This window comes from Carassius carassius, chromosome 38 (assembly GCF_963082965.1).
Source record: "Carassius carassius chromosome 38, fCarCar2.1, whole genome shotgun sequence".
Classification (NCBI taxonomy): Eukaryota; Metazoa; Chordata; class Actinopteri; order Cypriniformes; family Cyprinidae; genus Carassius; species Carassius carassius.
In genome coordinates this window covers 9,029,928-9,050,156 of record NC_081792.1, presented here as the reverse complement: position 1 = coordinate 9,050,156, position 20,229 = coordinate 9,029,928, and the positions used below count along the sequence as shown (strand labels likewise).

The following is a 20,229-nucleotide window of genomic DNA, read 5'->3' as shown; positions in this document are numbered from 1 at the left end:
TAAGGGTCCTCAGTACTGACCGACAAGGGCGAGAGGAAAGAGTCCTGATTTTGTGTGTGCTGCTGACCTGCGTGAATTGCTTAGAGCTGCTCTGTTTCTTGCATGACAGGATTTTGCATACGATGACTCCAAAGTGGAATTCAATGTTGATGCTCCTAATGGTGTGGTGATGGAGGGATACCTGTTCAAGAGGGCGAGCAATGCTTTCAAGACGTGGAACAGGTACGAACAGGCTCAACTGTCCATGTGTCTTTCTTTTTCTGGAGAAAATCTGATACAGAGTTTGTTTTCTTCTTCTACCAGGCGATGGTTTTCGATACAGAACAGTCAATTAGTCTATCAGAAGCGACTAAAAGTAGGTGGTTCAACTTTGCTAATTAATATATTAACTTTATTTTTACTCATTTCAAGCCCTGTAAATGATTATTGTGATCCGAAGTTGTAATCTGCTGTGTGTTGTAGGACTCTTTGACTGTGGTTGTGGAGGACCTGCGGCTTTGCTCTGTGAAACCGTGTGAGGACATTGAGAGAAGGTTCTGTTTTGAAGTGGTGTCACCTACAAAGTGAGTACTGTGTCACATGTGTGTGTGTGTTTGTGTGTGTGTACAGTATCTAATGTCAGATCCACCCCTATCAGGAGCTGTATGCTGCAGGCTGAATCTGAGAAGCTCCGTCAAGCTTGGATTCAAGCAGTTCAGGCCAGCATTGCTTCTGCCTACAGGGAAATTTCTGAGAACTATTATATTGAGGTCAGTATGTCACATTAATACATGGAATTAGACATCAATATGTAATGTGAAGTGGTGAAAAGTTATTTTAATAACTTTAAAAGTAAAACTGTTAAACTTATTGGACTGATACTAGATTTCATAAAAAAAATAAATTATCAAGTTTTCAAGAAAGTTAAATAAGATTGCCTCTGTAAATCATGTTTTGTGGTCATTTAACAGTTTCCTTCGTACATTCAGTTCATCAGCATTGTTAAAACACATTTATCATTCTATGGAACTGTGCGTATGATTTAGACACTTAGGCTACATTTCTGCTATGTCCATGCAATAAATACAGCTTTCAACTGTAACAACGATTCACGATTCAAAATTCATGTTTCAAGATCGATGCATATGAATCGTCAGGGTTTGTAATCGATGCATCGAGAAAACGCATTCGATCGACGCATTTTCTTTGCGCTTGCCAAATTCCGCCGCGTAAATAGCAAATACGTCTTGGCACGAGCGCAACTGGCTCTTAAAGGGAATGGAAGATGAGACTCTGATAGGTTTATTACACGTCACGCCCAAAAAACACCCATTACTCATTAAGAGAATAGGGAAAACCTGTTTAGACCATGCGCCCGGGCGCGCCAACCATTTTTCCATCGTTTAAAATATCAACAGTGGATTTGGACATGCCCTGAGTGCACCTTTACACTTTGCGTTTAGATCGTTAAATTAGGGCCCTAGGTTTCATTAGATTTTTTTTTTTAAATACAGTTTTCAAGAACGTTAAAATTATCATTAAATATAATATTAACATTAAACAGGCGCTTTAATCCAAAGCGACTTAAAGTGCATTCAGGCTATATATATATATATATATATATATATATATATGGTCTGTGTGTTCTCGGGGAATTGAACCCACAACCTTTTGCACTGCTAACGCAATACTCTACCACTGAGCCATACGAACACAATATATGGTGTACTTTTATTTTCAGAGGCCTTGACACAGGATTTCAAGAGGTCCTTTCTATGATATTGTTTCCTGTTTTTTTTTTTCTCTGGTGGTTGCACCACATGACAGGACATTTTATATTTATTTATAAGCTGTGAAGCACTTCATAGCCCTCTAAAATACACATCTTAATTGTTTTCCAGAAAGTTAAAAAATATATATTTTTTACATATCATAAATTTTTATAGTTCATAAATATCTTTACTTTTGGGGGGATTCACACCACATGACATTTTACAGTTTGAACTAACCCTGCAATAAAAAAATTAAAAAATCTAATTATTTTAAGAGGTTTTTACACACAGTCATGATATCATTTCCTGATTTCTGAGTTATTTTTTACTGTATGTTGGTCGCATCACATGACTGGACAGTGTTTATTTATTTATATAATTTTAATACTAGAAACTTTTTTGTATATAAAAAATATGAATAGTAATTCATGGTGCATTCATGTCTTTTCATGTATGAATGACATTTTTAATGTGTTTCTAAATTAACTAATAGATTTGGGCTCAAAAATGAGTGTCATTCCGTTGACCCAATTACATAGATTGCTTTTGACATAGACATAGATTTGCTTTTAAAGTGAAGAGCATGAACTCCTGATTCTACAGCGTCTGGACAGGACAGCGTCTCCCTCCACGAGCAGTATCGACTCTGCCAGCGAGCCGCGGGAGCGTATTGTCAGGGGAGAGAGTATCCTACAGCGGGTCCAGTCTCTGCCAGGGAACGAGATCTGCTGTGACTGTGGCCAGGCCGACCCTCGCTGGGCCAGCATCAACTTCGGCATTCTGCTCTGCATCGAGTGCTCTGGCATTCACAGGTGACAGTCTGCTGTTTGTTTTAGTGAGAATTTAAGTTATCCACATTTTAAAAATGAGCCTACTGCGTTTTAGATTATGGGAGGCACTTCCGGTTTGGGAAAATTGCACACAGAAAGACTGAAAAACTCATTTCAAATCATAAGGTTGCACTACAAATAATCCTGATCCATCAGTCTGACTGTAGATTTTCCTTTGTGATCTATAATGCCTGGAATTGTAAAGAGATAGTTCTCCCAAAAATGAAAATGATCTTGTGATTTACTCACCATCAAGCCATCCTAGGTGTATATGAATTTCTCCTTTCAGACAAATACAATCGGAGTTATATTAAAACATGTAGCTTTTCCAAGCTTTATTATGGCAGTGAATGGGGGTTAAGGTTTTGAAGCTAAAAAAAACTGCATCCATCCATCATTAAAAGTGCTCCACACGGCTTCGGCATGTTAATAAAGGCATGCTGAAACAAAGTGATGCATTTGTGTAAGAAAAATTATCCGTACTTTCCAAACTGTAATCTCTAGCTTCTGCTGACTGTCGTACGTGCGTTCATGAGAGAGTGGCGCTCCAGCAGATGATGAAGGCTTAGTGTAAGCTCCAGTGAGAATATGCTAGTCTCGCGAGAACCAGGTTTTGTCTAAAGCAAAGGAAAGCCAGTCTTCTTTTGGTTCATATATCAAAATCCTCCAAAATGTTTCTTTAAAAATCCTCGTTTTGTATTTTTAATTCATGACTGGTGTTTTGTTTTGCTTTTTACGTTATGCTTACATCCTTCCTCATCTGCTGGAACGCCACTCTCTCATGAACATGCATACAACAGTTAGCAGAAGCTAGAGATTACAGTTTAGAAAGTATGATGGATGGACGCACATTTTTGGGCTTCAAAAACTTGACCCCCATTTGCTGCCATTATATAGCATGGAAGAGCCAAGACATTTTTTGATATAACTCAGATTGTATCTGAAAGAAGGAATTCATATGCACATAGGATGCCTTTAGAGTAAGTAAAGTATATGGTAATTTTTAATTTTGGGTGAACTATCCCTTTAATGTGACATGGAATAGCAAGGATATCTGTGGATGAGTTATTTTCAGTCCATTGCATCATTTTCCTCCTCATTTTATTTTTATCGTTACTACAAAGCAGTACAAAACAAGCCATTGTTATTTGACTTGTTCACACTCCAAAGTCTTAAAGTCGATATAAAGACTCTAAATGTCTGAGAAACTCATCTGCTTTCATAATAATTTGACTGAAGATAGATGAGCCCCATGCATCAGAACATTTATCCCAACTGCATCACTCATGACAGACTGAACCCAACAGCAGAATGGCTTTGCTTGAAAGCAGGCCCTCATGTACACACTGCGTCACACCCTCGGGGTGAAACACTTTTCTGCTCCATCAGTTCCTCTACAGATTACCGGCTCCAGCCTACTAATCAGATTAAATCGCTCCTACCTCCTCAAAGATAGGCGTCCATGACTGAACGTAAGAACGCCTCAATACACAGAGGCATTAGAACTGATGTGCTCAGACACAACAGGGATTCTGTGATTCTGACGGGTTTCTAAAGGAGGCTGACCCAAATGTGTCCTGCCATTGCTAGACGAATTTAGCCTAGAATGAATTAAAAAATTATTTTTAATCACAGAATACAATTGAGGTCGTTATAAAAAGTGTGCCTAAATCAACCATGCTGAACATGCATGAAGAGTAAATTCTCTGATTCTGTCTCTGCAGGAGTTTGGGAGTCCACTGCTCTAAAGTTCGCTCTTTAACACTCGACTCATGGGAGCCAGAGCTTATAAAGGTAAGATCCCACTGAGAACTAAATGGGTGCACCTTACAAACCTGTTAAAAGTATGGTGGTATCCTATTTCACCCCTGAATAAACATAAAATCATAGAAAAGGTTAGGGGAAAATATCTAATATTTAGCTTGAAGTAAATAATTCCAATGTGACAGCATATTCATGAATAATATCCTCTAAATTACCCCCCAAATGTGCATAACCCTAATGTGAAATGTCTTTCTCAGTACTATAATGCAAAAAAAAGATATTCATACATCATTATAGCATTTGTTGAGCAACCAAACTTATTTTTTTGCCGATTTAAATAAGAAATGTTGTATTGCAATTTTATAGATTTTAATTTTATTTTGTAATTATTGTTTTATTTTTGATTCTTTAATTTTAACTGTGTAGACAACTTAGATAGGATCCATAATGCTAATTTTGAGGAAGTTCTATGAATGATGGAATTCTTCCTTTCGTTTATGCAAATATCATTCTATTGTATTATTATATTATTATTATTATTATTATTATTATTATTATTATATACAACAATATATTATTATATTGTAATACTTGCATATAACAATTATTTATTCATGCAAATCCCAGTAAAGAATGAATTTAGTCGCTGTTAAAACTTGGTTATGTTATACTATTTTGACTTTTATAGATCAAATAATGTTTTATGCCTGTTTCCTCTGTAGTTAATGTGTGAGCTTGGAAACACTGTAATCAACCAGATCTATGAAGGTGCGTGTGAAGAGCAGGGACTTAAGAAACCTGGTCCCAACAGCTCAAGGTCAGTGTGCAGCCAACTCGCTGCTCTCGCATTATATCAGTTGCTAGAATCTGTGACTAAGATGATATTTTTTATCTTTTGGAATATATTTTCATATGGTGAATGTTTCATTGATAGAAGCTCTTGTTGTGCTTCTGATGTTTTATTTAGGCAGGAGAAAGAAGCATGGATCAAAGCGAAATATGTGGAGAGGAAGTCTCTGAAGAAGATGTGTGGCTCCGAGGCTCTGGTGGAGGGGAGCAGAAAATCACATCACTGGAACGTGAAGAAGTGCAGGAGAAACAACAGCTCCATCAGAGCCCCTAAAACCCGCCGGAAATACAGACATGATGCCGGGATCATGTCGCCAGCCAATCTCTCTGCTGGTACTTGCTTGGTCATTTCTGAACATAACTCTTCTACTGTTTTCAGAGTTGGTCCTCATTTAGGTCCATGTTTACCTGTAAGAGATATATATTTAAAAAAAAAAGTAAAATAACCAATTTTTAGTAAGGGAACAAAACTTTCCAAATACTTTGAAACCATTCAAATATGCATCATCCTTTATACGAAATATAAGCATCATTTGAGACCAGGTATATATGGAGTACCATTAGTGTCAAAAATAAATTTGTTTTGTAAAATATACTGTATTTTGCCTTTCCCCATATCTCACACATATTTTGGAATGAATAATAAAAAAACAAAATATGTACGCCTATTCATGAGCCATTGCAGCAAGAAAAATGTATCACTTTTATAATCTAAAAGTAAAATTCATTTATTTTGTTTGAAAACTTCTCAGAGTAATATTTGTTGTTTTTTTTGTTATGAATATGAAAGTTTAATACATTTTGACTGTTTTTGAGTAATCATGAGTTATGAATTCAAAGGAATTTAATTAAATGTAATTTATTGTAATGAGTTTAATACCTGTAATTCTCAGATTATATGGTCTTATAGATTTTGTACAATGATATATTGAAAGCGAAGATAAATTGCATCAAAACAAAGATATATTGCATCGTAGCTTTTTGAAATAAAAAGAAATCATAAAAATTAGTAAATGCAGCAATAACATGGAATAACATAGTAACATTTAAAACGTAAAAAAAAATATCATATGATCAGATACAATATGGTTTTAGTTGAAAATATTATATGTTCTGATTATTTTATAAAATATGGAATGAGAAAATACAGATTGAGGTTTAGACAAAGTTTGAAGTTCTTCTTTATCCGTCACCCTCAGCTGCGGCAGCTGCAAAGTTTCGGAGAGAATCCTTGTTTTGTCCCGATGAGCTTGATTCGCTCTTCTCTTACTTCGATACAGGCTCAGGGCCTCGCAGTAAGTACCTCATACAACTTGACCTTCTAAAGACCAAGAGAGAAGTCCATATCATACATCTCCTGCTGTTTAGTTCATAAAGACCTCATTTTGAGAGTGGCTACAGGAACTTCTGTCTGCACATTTGCCTGTTACAGACAAATTTTATAATGCATTGTGTGAGAGGCCAAGCACTGAATGTTTGAGAAGGTCATGGTGTGAGTAACGTGTCCCTCGCTTGGCACCCATTGGCCCCGCAGGTCTCAGCAGTGATAGCGGGCTTGGCGGCAGTACTGACGGCAGCACAGACATACTCGTTTTCGGCTCAGTGGTGGACAGCGTCACTGAGGAAGGTGAGAAGACGTCCTACATTGGTTTGTCTGTCTGCTGTGTGTCTGTCCCCTTCTTCATCCTCCATGTTTTATTGCAGAGTGTGAGGACTCCGATGAGTCAAGTGGGGAGGTTGACATCGAGCAGGAAGCGTGGGATCCAGAGGACGGACGGGAGCTTGACCCGAAGACGCTGCTTCATAAGGCGTCAAGGGCCAGAAACCTACCGGTCATGGCAGAGGCACTCGCGCACGGGGCAGATGTCAACTCTGTCAGTGAGGAGGACCAAAGCAAGAGTCCATTAATACAAGCCGTCACAGGGGTGAGACTTCCTGCACTGAAAAAAAATTTGGTGTATAATTTACTTTGAAACCATCTTCACTCCTAAATTGCTCAGATTTCAAAACATACTTCATGTACTGCTAGTTACGGAGCCCTGCACATGACATGCAAGAAAAAATAAATAAATTGTGCGCACGATTTACTAATTCGTTCATTCAATGTACTTAATGTACTATTGCGTAACGAATTAGTAAATCGTGTGCACAATTTATAAATTGAGTGAACGAAATAGTAAATTGAGGGAACGTAATAGTAATCATGCCCACGTTTTAGTACATTGAATGAACGAATTAGTAAATCGAGGGAACGTAATAGTAATCGTGCGCATGTTTTAGTACATTAAGGGAACTAATTAGTAAATGGTGCGCATGATTTAGCCCACTATTTTTTCCTGCATGTCATGTGCGGGGCTCTGTAGCTAGTATAGTAAATGAACGGTGTTTATCTTATTCAGTTTTGCTACTAATGTTTCTGCTATCTCTTGTCTCTCTCATAGGGCTCTCTGATAGCCTGTGAGTTCCTGCTGCAGAATGGAGCAGATGTCAATCAGAGGGATGTACGAGGACGGGCGCCTCTGCATCATGCCACGTGCCTGGGTCACACGGGGTAAGAAATGACTTACAGCTGTGGCAAACCACACATAAAAGTTCTGGTCCGAAACCTAGGGATCTGCTTTGGTTCTAAAACTCATGCTCTCATTGACAAGGCTGCTTCGAACAGTAGGGAGTAGAGGTTGAAATTTTTTCGGATTTCCACGCGTGATTGGGAACAAAATCACTATTAATCACGGGATTGGGACGGGACGGGAAAAAATGTCAGTGGGAGTGGGCAGGACCGGGAATACACTTGGATCCCCAACTTTATACACAAATATAGCCTACCTTTTATATAAATAAACTATAAACTAGGGGTTTTGCGATATGAAGATTTTTGATCGTGGACGATAAAAATGTCTCTACAATCTGCTTTTGAAGAAATGTAGTATCGTGCTGCAGCGCTCATTCTAATAGCAGCAGTTCTGGCTTCTCCATCATATAGCTACTGAACAACATCACATCATTCACAGCAGTGTTAACTCAGCGCTAGAGTTACTCTCTCATTTACATGTGCTTTTAAATGTTTCATTCGCGCGCTGCTCTGACCTGTGCTTTTTCTGAGCGCCGCATTCACCCGACAAGAGTATGTGAGAGGAGCGGTGTGATTCTGACTGGAGCGAGGAGTAGATTTTTTCAAAGTCTGAGTGTCGTGGTTCTCACTCGCTCCAAGACCGCTTCATCACGAGTACAATTGGGTTCCTACGATCAGAAGGTAATAATTACGGCAATAACCAAGTGGGAAGTTACAGGCTAGTTCTCAAGGAGTTTGTCTGTTCCTTTTACTGAATATTTTCGGGTTAAAGCATCATTTAAACAGATTCAGCACATTCATACGCAGCCGCTTTCCCAGTAATGCATTTAAAAAAGTAATCTTACAGTGCTACTACATCGGTCTCTGATTTTGAATAAGAAGAAATCTGTAAGAAATGCATCGATCTGTAGATAAAATAAATGACGAAAGTGTACTGTTATTTTCATCACAAACAAAATTTTCAGAGCAGAATGCAGCAATTATACCTTTTTATGCTGACAATGTTAATAGTTTGGCGTGTGGTAAGGATAACAAAAGTTTGCACACAATAGCCTAAGCCACTTTGAAACTCTCCTGTTATTTTATTTTTTATTTTAATATAGGCTTCGTTATGAACATACACTGAAATACTTTATCCACGGAGTGAAGGCGGAGCGGTGTTTCTGGTATCAATGCTCAGAGCAGAGGGAATTTGTTGTCAAAATACTCCATCTTTTTTGGTCATACAGATAAAAGTAATCAATCTTTCGACGTTTATTTGTGTGCACTCCGAATGACAACGAAACGCAGTGCTTCTGTAAAATAATTAGGCTAAAGCAAACAAGATGCCGTTTCTGCCATCTGGGTCATGTGAACTTGAGCATGACCCAGGTTAGCATGGATGATTTACATGAAATTTAATGTGTGTGCAATGTGTCTATATATACACTCATTTAAAAAATTTTATTTTACTAAAGTTGGCATGCTGTGATCTGTAGCCTACTGTATTTTCTTTCTTTTACTGTAACTGACAGATTCCAGCCAAAAAATATACAATCCGGGAGTGGGCGGGAACGGGAATCATTCTTCTGGTTTTGGGACGGGATGGGATTTTCCCCCAGATTTTCCATGGGATTGGGACGGGATGGGATTTTTTTTTTGTGGGAGTGGGACGGGACAGATTTGAAAATCCGCTCCCGTGTCACCCTCTAGTAGGGAGTAGTTCTCACTGCCTCAATTCTAAGGGATTGCTAGAATATTAATATGCAGCTGTTGAGGCCTCCAAATACTTCAAGTGTAATCAAAAAATGAAAAATGTAATTTCGAACAAAATCACGCCAGATTAATTTTTGTTGGAGTTGGTTTTGGGTGTTTTGAAACCGCTTTCCAAAGAGAACATTCTGCAAAACACTTTTTGAAACAGCTTTGACTTCTGGTTGCTCTGTGGCGGTTATGTAATAGGTAAGCTTGCTCTGAGGCTCCTCTGATGTGAAATCTTCTACGCTTCATTTCATCTGTTCAGTCTGTCGATGTCAGATGCGAGGAAAAGCATGAACACCCTGGAGAGCTGCATTATAGTAGAAATTAAAGTTGTAATTCGAAAAGACTTTTTAATGTTTAATACTGTAAAGCTGCTTTAAAGCAACCTGTTGTATAGATAAACTTGACTTGATTTGCTGATTTCTCACTCCTGTCCTTTTTATTTGGTGTTTATGTTGTTATTGAGAAGAAAAGTACAGCTCATATTCACATATGCATCTAAATGCTGCTCCCAGCAGCGTGGAAGGCATTGCTCGGCTATTTAAAACATCTTTTTACCCCTAAACAAAGAACTTTCACAGACCCTTTAGGGTGTTTAGGTTGTTAGGTCATTGGTTGGTTGCTAGAGTGTTTTCGCTAGCTGCTAGATGGTTGCTAACTAAGGTAAAGTAGATCCGTTTTCAATATTGTAATGATGCATGAAGCCCTACTTTAGTCAGGGTTTACCTCCAAAACAAGCAGCTTTATATTGGTATAAACAGTGAATTTGCACATTTAAAATGTTACAAAATCTGATGCAAAATTCACATGGGGAATTTTTTTGCCTCACGTGTCCAGATCACCTAAATAAGTAATAGCACTCCTTCTTAAATAAGTTGCGATTGCGATGTATAGTTTCATTATTGTTTTGTAGAAAATGTACACACTATCATAAATCTTAAAAGTGATTGATAATAACAACGTTTAAATGGACTAATTCACCCAAAATTTGAGTGAGGGATTGTTTGTGTTTACGAGAGTAGCGTGTTGTTAGCTTAGCCACATGCTAAAATCAAACTGTATTGTCAGTCTATGAGTCAAATTTATGCCCACCTCAGTAATACGCAGATCTACCTCTGAATAAAGGGGCGGTCACACTGCACTTTCGGTTCCATTGATTTCCGTTCATACTCATGCGAATGTGTCACACCGGAAACGCAAGCTCATGCTGAAAAATATAGCATTTCGCACATCACTGCGTGACCTCTCTGTACAGACATTAAAAAATTATGAAGTGCTAATTTTAGCCATAGCGCAGCATCCTGTTTATATAAAACATCTTTTAAATATTATAAAAATCTATTTAAAACAAGTAGCTGCATGGTTCGCAGTGTCAATGGAAACAGGACACATTTTATAATTTTTTATTGCTGACTGAGAGAGAAAGAGTAAGTGTGAACAATATAATAAGACACTTTCGATGCCGTCGCAAAAGACACCGTACAAGCACATCAGAATCCTTGTTGTGATAACTGACAACCTTGGTGCCTTATGTTATATCCTGCTCCTGCCCATATTCGCAGCGGTGCCCGAAATTTTTTTGCATGTTCAAAGTCTAGCGTGACCACCCCTTAACTAATCATTTAACACCTTTGTGTACTGTATATGTGTGTCCACAGACAGGTGTGTTTGTTCCTGAAGCGAGGAGCTTCTCAGATGGAGGTCGATGAGGAGGGGCAGGACCCTCTCAGTATCGCTGTCCAGGCCGCCAACGCAGACATCGTCACATTGTGAGTCAGAAACTTCACCTCCCGTTGTAGATTCTCCCCGAGTGTCACTGCACCTGACACCCAATGTTTGTGTTGTCTCTTTCGGTCAGATTGCGTTTAGCCCGGATGAATGAGGAGATGCGAGAAGCAGACGGGCCCTTCGGACAGCCAGGTCAATACCCCAGCAGCAGTCCCACAGAACAGCAGTACAAAAAGTGTATTCAGGAGTTTATCTGTCTCACGATTGACGAATGCTAGGGGGCGCTGTTGAGCGCTGACAGACTGTGAGGAGAACTACATAAGTTTGTAGCCCTTAGCGGGAATAGCTTTAGCAGAAATCGAGTGCTATCTTCATCCTCCTACCCTCCTGACCAATTAATTCACACGTTGTGTTCATATGTACAGTATGTATGTGGTTAACACAAAATATTAAAATCAAATGGCTGATGCGACAGTATGCGAGGGCTAGATTGCTGTTTTGAATTGTGCACCATTAAAACGTGACGTTAATCGCGATTAATTGGGGGATTAACAGCCAACAGGCAAAAACAAACATTTGTTTCGAATGAATTTGAATTCATTAGCAATTCAAAACAGCATTTCAGTGTTATTGAGTCATTATGTGCAAAATATGACTGTGCGCACTTTTCCTACCGACAGTATTTGTTTTGTTTTGTTTTTTACGACTGAATTCTTGTAAATGTTGTTTGTTGTGTTTTTCATTTATGTTCCGTCCTGAGGATTAGTGCAATGATAACTGGAATACGGAAAAACTGTATCCATTTATATTTTCTCGTTTAGTAAAAAAAAAAAAACTACTATACTTTTTTTTTTTTTTGCCTTTTACATTTCAAAAAACACACCGGCCTCCCCTCATATGCTAATAAAACGGGTGTTTTGACCCCTTTAAGAGATGTCAGCTATTCAAAATTATTTATAGAACTTATAGCAACCGTCTGTTTTATATATTTGTACTTGTATTGCCAAGTTTTTAAGTAAAATGCTTGTCTATCGCAGTCTGTCAGTAGAAGCAGTCAACATTTGCATGCGTTTACTCGCTCGCATACCAAGGCAAAGTGCCTGTCCGCAATAGCAAGCATGGTTCCTTATTTAAGCCACCTGATTCTATCATTATGTATAAAATGCATGACCGCAGAAGACATCTGCTTTGTATTGTCCATTTTTTGCCCACGCTTGGTTCTGACGATCCCAGTCATCAGAATCCTGTCTCCCTTTCTAATGCCTGTAAAAAAAAAGATGCATCCGAATATGCCCACTTCCATATTATGTAGTAGTTGACAAACAGTATGAGAGCTGAGTAGTATGTCTGAATTCATAGCATTCATAAAACAGTCGAAAAGTACTCTGATGACCTACTACTAACAGCGATTCTGAAGCGTGCATCTGATGGACACTTTACTATCCCTCGAGGACAGTGAAGTGACACTGATGCTGTAGGTCACATTGCGGATAAAGTACATCCAGATGTCATTCATACTATACAGTACATACTTTTTAACAGTCACGAAGCTAGTTGCAAACCAAATTTAGTACTACAATGTTCGATTTTGGATACCACACTTTTCAGTTAGCACTGTGCTAAGTAGGCTAAGCTGTTAGCCGAGTATAGGCCAGCGAAAATAAAGAATATGACCATTTTTAACTTTAGTAATGAAATATAAGAATTAAAGGGCATTAATTAACATTTTAATGATTAAGACTTTGATGGATTTGAATAAAGTACCCATAACAAATGTTTGAGGAATAAGGGGGATAGGATTCTGTGTGACACCGCCATCTATGGACGGATTGTTGCAAGTAAAGGTGAAATATGTAAAAATAATAATAATATTGGCTGTTTCGAACCATTCAATCTCCCAGTCTGCAATTGGTCAACAAATAAATAGCCCCGCCCCCACACTAATGCTATTGGTTGAGCCACTGTTGATATGTCAGGCAGGTCAGATGCTTAAACAGAGCAATGTTTTGATAGATTGATAGTATTTAAGCTTTTCGGGGGATTCAATCTACAAATGCGTTACTTCGTTTTCTTAAGCGGACATGGAAAATATACAAATATGGAAAACAAAACTACACAGTTCACATTTAAACTGGTAGGCTACCAAGCAAAGAAAAAAATCTTTTCAGTGCAAATTTGCATCTTAATAAAAATTTGCTTGGAGAAAGGAAAATGTAATTATACATGTTCAGTTGTTGTTTTACGGAAACATTCGGCGAGCTGAAATTTAATGTCTGAAAATAGAGACAGTGTTATAGAATAGATACTCGCCGACGAGGGGCCAGTTCAGTCGTTGTGTCTGGATGTGTTTTTAACAAAGCTGAACTGAAACATGCTTCTTAACTACTGTGCTGTGAATATGCTTTGACCTTTGAACTGTTCTCAACTGCTTGCTCTCGCTCTCTATCTCTCTCTCTCTTTGTTGAGCTGTGGTTCTTGCGTTCAGACCTTTAACTCATTTTCTCTCGCAACATTCGGTACAATCTGTTTTCACACTGTTAGATGACACTGTGTTTGGAGACATTCTTGTATTGTTTGTACCACAGAAATCTATAAAAAGAAGCCTGTCTTTTGAAACACTGACAAACAATAAAACAGACAAAGTCTTGAGCTTGTCTTTCCGCTCTTTCTTTCTTTCTTGCGACGCGCTCTGCATCAGTCTGAGATTCCTCACCAAACAGCTGTGTTTAAGGAATTTCGAAGGCTTTTGCAGACGGTGAAGTTTGTTGGTTGGGGTTTCTTCACCAATAATGCAGTTTTCCCATATAAGAGGTGATTTCTGTGTATTTCTTGTCATTTATATTGTGATGCCAACTAGGTATTATTCCTCTCTTAGAAGCCAGCATACCTGCGAGTCCATTGAGGGTAAAGCGCAAGAGTTCACGAGTGAGTGACGTTACAGACTGTTCTCTGCTGGGTTTGGGTCTTTCACTTGTAATGGTGGTTACTTTACGGGTGTCTTACTTTAAAAGGTTACTGTGCTTATACTTGTGTGCTATAATAAGTGACTGACTCAATAAATCTTGAAAATGCTGCTCATCAATAAGGCCTCAGAGGAAACCTCACTTTTTCTTTTCACCAAATCACATTGGGTAGTTGACAAATTTCCCATGATTTTCCAACAATTTTAGTTTCAAATGTACACTTTATATGCATTTATAAACCATCTATAAAAAATTTGGGGCTGGTAATATTTGTAAAAACATTTTTGAAACAAATCTCAAATGCTCACCCAGGCTGCACTTGTTTATCATAAATACTGTTATATTTTGGAATATTACGTTTATGTGATGTAAAGCTGAATTTTCAGCATCATTACTCCAGCGTCACATGATCCTTCAGAAATCATTATAATATGCTGATTTGCTGCTCAAGAAACATTTACTGTTATTATAAATGCTTAAAACCTTTTTCCAGATTCTATGATTAACAAATTAAAAAAAAAAAAAAAAAAATGGATTTATTGATAGAATTAGATTTTTTTTTTTTTTTTTGGAATAACATAAAAGTTATACTGTACATTTTTATAAATTTAACTCATCAATTGCAAGTATTAATTTCTTTAAAAAATGTCACTGTCCCCAAACTTTTGCATGGTTCTGTATGTATATTTTATATTACACACATGACACTTATGCTTAATAATAATTGTTACTATTGTGTATAAATTAAATAGTATATTTTAAATTCTGATGCAGGTTTAAGTATGATATGTCACATCACAAAACTACTGTCACTTCTCAACATCTCATGTCAACTGCCCAATTACTGATTTAAAAAAAAAAATGGGGAAGTTTTGCAGTATGCTGGGATATCATATGATATTGTGTTACACTACATGAGATTATATATATTATTAGAATAAGAATAAGTCAGTTCCTGGTGTTGTTGCGGGGCAGTAGCAACAGAACAGGGACTTGACTGGTGTATACTTAAAGTCTGCTAACTGGTTTCATTTTGCAGGCGTCACCACGTGCACTGTCATCTTTCGGCAGTTTCCGCACATGGATTTACACCCCTCCGAAACAGTAACCAGCTGTCCTGCTGAAACCAGACGTCCTCAGAGACTCAGCAGGACACGAATGACCGTGATGAAAATTTTACCCATCTCAAAGAATAATATATGAAAATATGTAAAGAAAAACTTGGGGATTGGTTTTAACAACACGGATTGATTGGGTTTTTTTTTTAGATTTGGTCCTTTCCTAAGCCTCTGGATGGGATTTGAAGTTTTTATAGTTCTTTTATGTTACTTTAAAAGTTGTCATCCCTTGTGTGATTAAGCAGCTTTGGTTTCCAGGATTTGCTTCCTGTAATTAATTAAAGAGAGATTTATTCTGAATTCTTGACATCTGTGAATTTAAAGCATTATGTGAGTAAAACATTCATGGCACCATTCTGTAATATATCTATGAGGACAGTGACATCTAGTCACAGGAATGGATAAAATAGTTCAGTAATTATGTTCCTTGTTTTTTGAAAATGCTTGAAGGATAACTTACATTTTGATATCACCAACTGGAATATGCACTGGCAGTGAAATGGTTTTAGAAATATTACTTTCTGCAGGACTTCAACCATCGAAATTGGAGAGAACATCCAAAATAATGTTCAAGGAAGAATTTTTAAAATGTACATTTTTAGAATTTGATAAAAAATTTTTTTTTTTTTTTTTATTCAAAAGTTCGATTTTTGGACCTTTCAGTGGCCTCATTTAAAAAAAAATAAAAAATTTAATGGCTTAACAAACCATTTCATTTTCTTTCTACTGTTGTCATAAGTTGGGGCAAGACATCTTGTTTATAATGCAAATGCTGTCTTATTTTATAATAGGTAGAGAGCCCTCATTTGAATTTTTGCTTCCTAAAATGATGGTTTATACTAAAAAGAAATAAATAAAAGAAAGAAAGCCCGGTTATTGTCCGAAGGGTTTTTGAAAGGCTTTTGGCATTAGCATTTTATGAGACATGTTTACAATAAAGTGTGTCATTAAATATGTTGTCAAATAAAAAAACTTAAGACAATCAAATAAGTGACATTTTATGTGTAATCTAAATCACTGTTTTGATATCCAAATGTGTGCATATTTAAGATGTTTTTTTTTTGTTTTTGTTTTCTAAAAAAAAGCACATTAATATTTGGAATATTTTACAATATCTGTTTTAGGCTTACAATCATGGTTAGGGACTTCTACACTCTTGTTAATCAGCTATCATTTCCCACTGATTTTAGAAAATAAATTATGGGTATGGTTAGGTTTAGGGGTAGGGATTGGGTTAAGGCTATATTTTTGGACAATAATGTTGATCCAGGATCATCAAAAGATGTTGATTCTGGAACATGTCTTACTTGGCAAAATCATGGCGACCATGTGTGTGTGTGTGTGTAGATTATACACAAATTTGAACAGCCCATCATGTCAAATTTATTATAATTATTACAACTATTGTGGTTGTTTTATTTTTCAGGATACTATGCACTTGTAAAGAAAGCTGTTTCTCTTTCATGATGATTTTCATATGTAATGAAACTTCATTTTAGATGAGTGCGAGCACTAATAGGAAGACGACTACAACAGCTCCACGGCGTCTGAAGCAGGATTACCTCGGGATACGGAACGAGCCCATGCCTTACATTACACTTTGACATTGATGCACAAATAAAACCTGTTAGATGTGATCAATACATCTATTTGTTCTACTGCCTAAAGCAAACAAATAATATATATATATATATATTGTGAAATGAACCTTCATATCTCAAAATGACCTTGTCTCATGATAAAATGTTCCCCAGGCATTTTATTGTTTGTGGACCGGAGAAACCCCCTTATGAGGGTAAGCGTGAAGACTTTCACTTGAATGAACTGTAAAGTAAAGGCCTATTACTTGCACGTATTACTTTTAAGTATGTGTAATGTTTTAGGTGGCTACTATCATGGCAAACTGATATTCCCTCAAGATTGTCCTTTCAAGCCACCTAGTATTTATATGATAACCCCTAATGGGAGATTCATGTGCCACACAGGGTAAGGTCAATAACAGCTTATCAACAGAAACATTACAGTCAAGTCAGTGTAGCTCGTCTCAAGCGTGTGCTGCGGTTTGACCCTGCAGGCTGTGTCTCTCCATCAGTGATCTCCATCCGGACACCTGGTCTGTTTCTACCATCCTCACCGCACTGCTGAGCTTCATGCTGGAAAACATCCCCAGAGACGTCTGACTTCACCGTATATGTACACTGAGAGCACAAACGTATTCTGATGAATGTATAGGCTGTATATATTATGGGGCACCTAGAGAATAAGTGACCTGTTCCTGGAAGGCCATTGTCCTGAAGAGTAAACACACCTGAAGTATTTCATCAAGGTCATTTCTTGCAAAACTATTCTGTTTAAACCAGGACACTTTGCGTTCTCTAGCAAAACATTTGCATTCACCAAGAAATGTTGCCTTCTCTCGCAAAACGTTTCTGTCCCCCCCCGGGAAACTTTGATTTAGAAAAACTTGCTTTGTCTCACAAAACTGTTTAGTTCAACTGAAAAACCTTGCGTTTTCTAGCAAAATATTTCTGTTTTCTTACAAAACGTTTCTGTTTCCCTGTGAAACTTTGCATTGCCTTGTAAAAAATGTCTCATTCCCCGAGAAACTTTGCTTCTTTAGTAAAACATGCGTTCTCTTGTAAACCGTTTCCATTCCCTTGTCAAACTTTGCGTTTTCTCATTAAAAAAATGTTGTGTTCCACTGAGAAACTTGATTGTTTAGAAAAACATGCGTTCTCTTGCAAAAAAAAATCCATTCTCCTGTGAAACTTTGCATTGCCTTGTAAAAAAATGTCTCATTCCCTGAGAAACTGTGCTTTCTTTAGAAACTATTCCATTCCCCAAGAAACTTTGTATTTTCCTCCAATCTCATGTTATTGTATTCCATAATATTCAACATATTCATGAGTTATTCATTATTATTTTTATTTTTTATGTTTATCTGTCAGAAAAGACAGCTGTCCGCGCGGAGCTTGACCTACAACCTGAAGGACAGAGTTTTCTGTGAGCTATCACGTCATCAGCCAAAACTCAGGGGAGCACTTGCAAACATGTGTGTTATAGCTGGCTTGGTTGTCTGTGTGTACACAGTCAAGTTTGTGCTACATCATAAAGGCCAGGACTGAAAACTGACTTTAGTGACGTGACCTGAAAGCTCTTTCTTAGGCGTCACTCTTTCTTTTAACCAAAGTGAAACATTAAACAACATGGCACAACCTTGGGGTAATGTTTTCTGAAGTTCGCTTTGAGTGATAGACACTCTGAAATGAAACGGGGCAGTGTCTTCTCTTCAGTGACATGAGCTTTTTGTCAGGGTTCTGTCACTCCAGTCTAGTGTTATTCATGGTTTTGTGACAGAGCCCTGATACTCTCCTCATGTCATTGTTTTCATGTGAGTGCGGGGCTTAGTTTTTACTGGCTGCGTGCCGTCTCGTTTGAACACGCGGTTTATGAGCATGCTCATTAGCTGCGTGTTTGTGTCTATTCAAGCACATGGCTATTGGTTTGCTGGCCATGTGCTTGTGTTTTTTTGTTTGGTGTGAGCACATGGCTTTTGTCTTAGTTCCTCCTTAGTTTTGTCTTATGTGCTCTCGTCAATTGTCTTGACCCCACCCATCTTGTTACCTGATTATTGATGTAATTTTCCCCACATGTGTTCCCTCGTTATCCTCCTCATTAGCTCCCTATTTATTGTCCTTGTGTTTGCAGTCTGGTTGCTAGTTCGTCGTCAAACATTTGTCTGTGTACATCGTGTCTTGCCTTGCCTTGCCAGTCAAGTTTAGTCTGTTTTCCCCTACGGGGTAGTTTTTGTTTGTTTATTTTATTATTACTATTATTAAAGAGCCCTTCTCTCTGCATCATTGAGTCCTCGCCTCATCCCTCTACCCAAACCCTGACACTTTTGTGATGTTCTGGATTGATGGGCCAGACCAGTTCAAATGAAGAATCAACAGTCTGTTCAGCCCCTCAGTATCTTTGCCACACATCGTTCACATCCTGTTTATTTTTAATTCAGTTCCTTGCACTTTCATAACAGTCACACCATGCCAAATTCAGCTTTCAAAATCATTTCCCAACACCTATGGCTTGCTTAACGGGAAAGGTGTTTTTTTTTTCTTTTTTTTGTAAATTCTGGATTAATGTTTCTGCCTGCAACAAAATAAATAAATAAATAAAAATAAAAGAAGGAAAATAAAACATTTTACCTTCTTTCTTTCAGATTGTGCAGGTTGTAACTTTCTAACAGATCTGACCCAAGACAGTTTGAATCTGAATAAAAAAAGAAAGCAGTTGATTAAACTCCATTTTGACAACTTTCACCAGTAACATGACTACAAACCCTTACATTTATAAGACTGGATCATTAGCAGTCATTTTGGTCATCGCTATTAGCCTTTAATAAAGAGTAGTTCTTGAATCAAATGTCTTTCTTTCTTTGTCATAGCTCTGGTTATGTAAGTGGACTTCTAAAACATAGTTTAAACTCTTGTAATTTACTTCCTCTTTACTAAAATATCTGATTTATTTTTATTTTTTATAACTGTTGGCTAAACAAGCCAACACAATAAACCACATTGGCCTAAAGTCAGACACGAGTCTATTATATGGACGTACATTTTCATGTCATTATGCATGTGTGTAATATTTGGTCGCGGTGATTTTACCAAGTAAGACATGTTCCTGGATCAACATTACTGTCCATAAATATAGACTTAACCCAATCCAAACCCCTAAACCTAAACCTATCCATAATTTATTCCTAAAATCAGAGAGAAATGATAGCTGAATAACTGACATTTCTTGAAAACTTGATTGGAAAGTTGTTCCAGGAACATGTTGTACTTGATGAAATCGTGTTCACATAATATTTATAGACGTGATGTCTCGTAATGATGTTTTGTAAGATTTTTTAAT

At 37.4% G+C, this 20,229-nt stretch overlaps 2 protein-coding genes and 1 pseudogene across 2 annotated transcripts in view; 2 read left to right on the top strand and 1 right to left on the bottom strand.

Moving 5' to 3' along the window:
• The window catches only part of acap3b (ArfGAP with coiled-coil, ankyrin repeat and PH domains 3b), a 61,902-nt gene extending 49,659 nt beyond the window's left edge, over positions 1-12,243 (top strand). Inside the window, exons 11-24 of the mRNA XM_059529111.1 lie at positions 110-222; positions 304-355; positions 463-563; positions 638-749; positions 2,355-2,563; positions 4,306-4,375; positions 5,068-5,162; positions 5,313-5,527; positions 6,394-6,489; positions 6,729-6,821; positions 6,899-7,119; positions 7,636-7,745; positions 11,165-11,275; positions 11,365-12,243. Of these exons, the coding sequence (XP_059385094.1) occupies positions 110-222; positions 304-355; positions 463-563; positions 638-749; positions 2,355-2,563; positions 4,306-4,375; positions 5,068-5,162; positions 5,313-5,527; positions 6,394-6,489; positions 6,729-6,821; positions 6,899-7,119; positions 7,636-7,745; positions 11,165-11,275; positions 11,365-11,512 (1,746 nt within the window). The 3' untranslated portion in view covers positions 11,513-12,243. The remainder of the gene's footprint in view (positions 1-109; positions 223-303; positions 356-462; positions 564-637; positions 750-2,354; positions 2,564-4,305; positions 4,376-5,067; positions 5,163-5,312; positions 5,528-6,393; positions 6,490-6,728; positions 6,822-6,898; positions 7,120-7,635; positions 7,746-11,164; positions 11,276-11,364) is intronic.
• Positions 1-20,229, bottom strand: part of LOC132119277 (calcium/calmodulin-dependent protein kinase type 1-like) — a 497,060-nt gene that overhangs the window by 399,601 nt on the left and 77,230 nt on the right. The window lies entirely within an intron of this gene.
• LOC132118961 (ubiquitin-conjugating enzyme E2 J2-like) lies at positions 16,815-18,440 on the top strand (annotated as a pseudogene).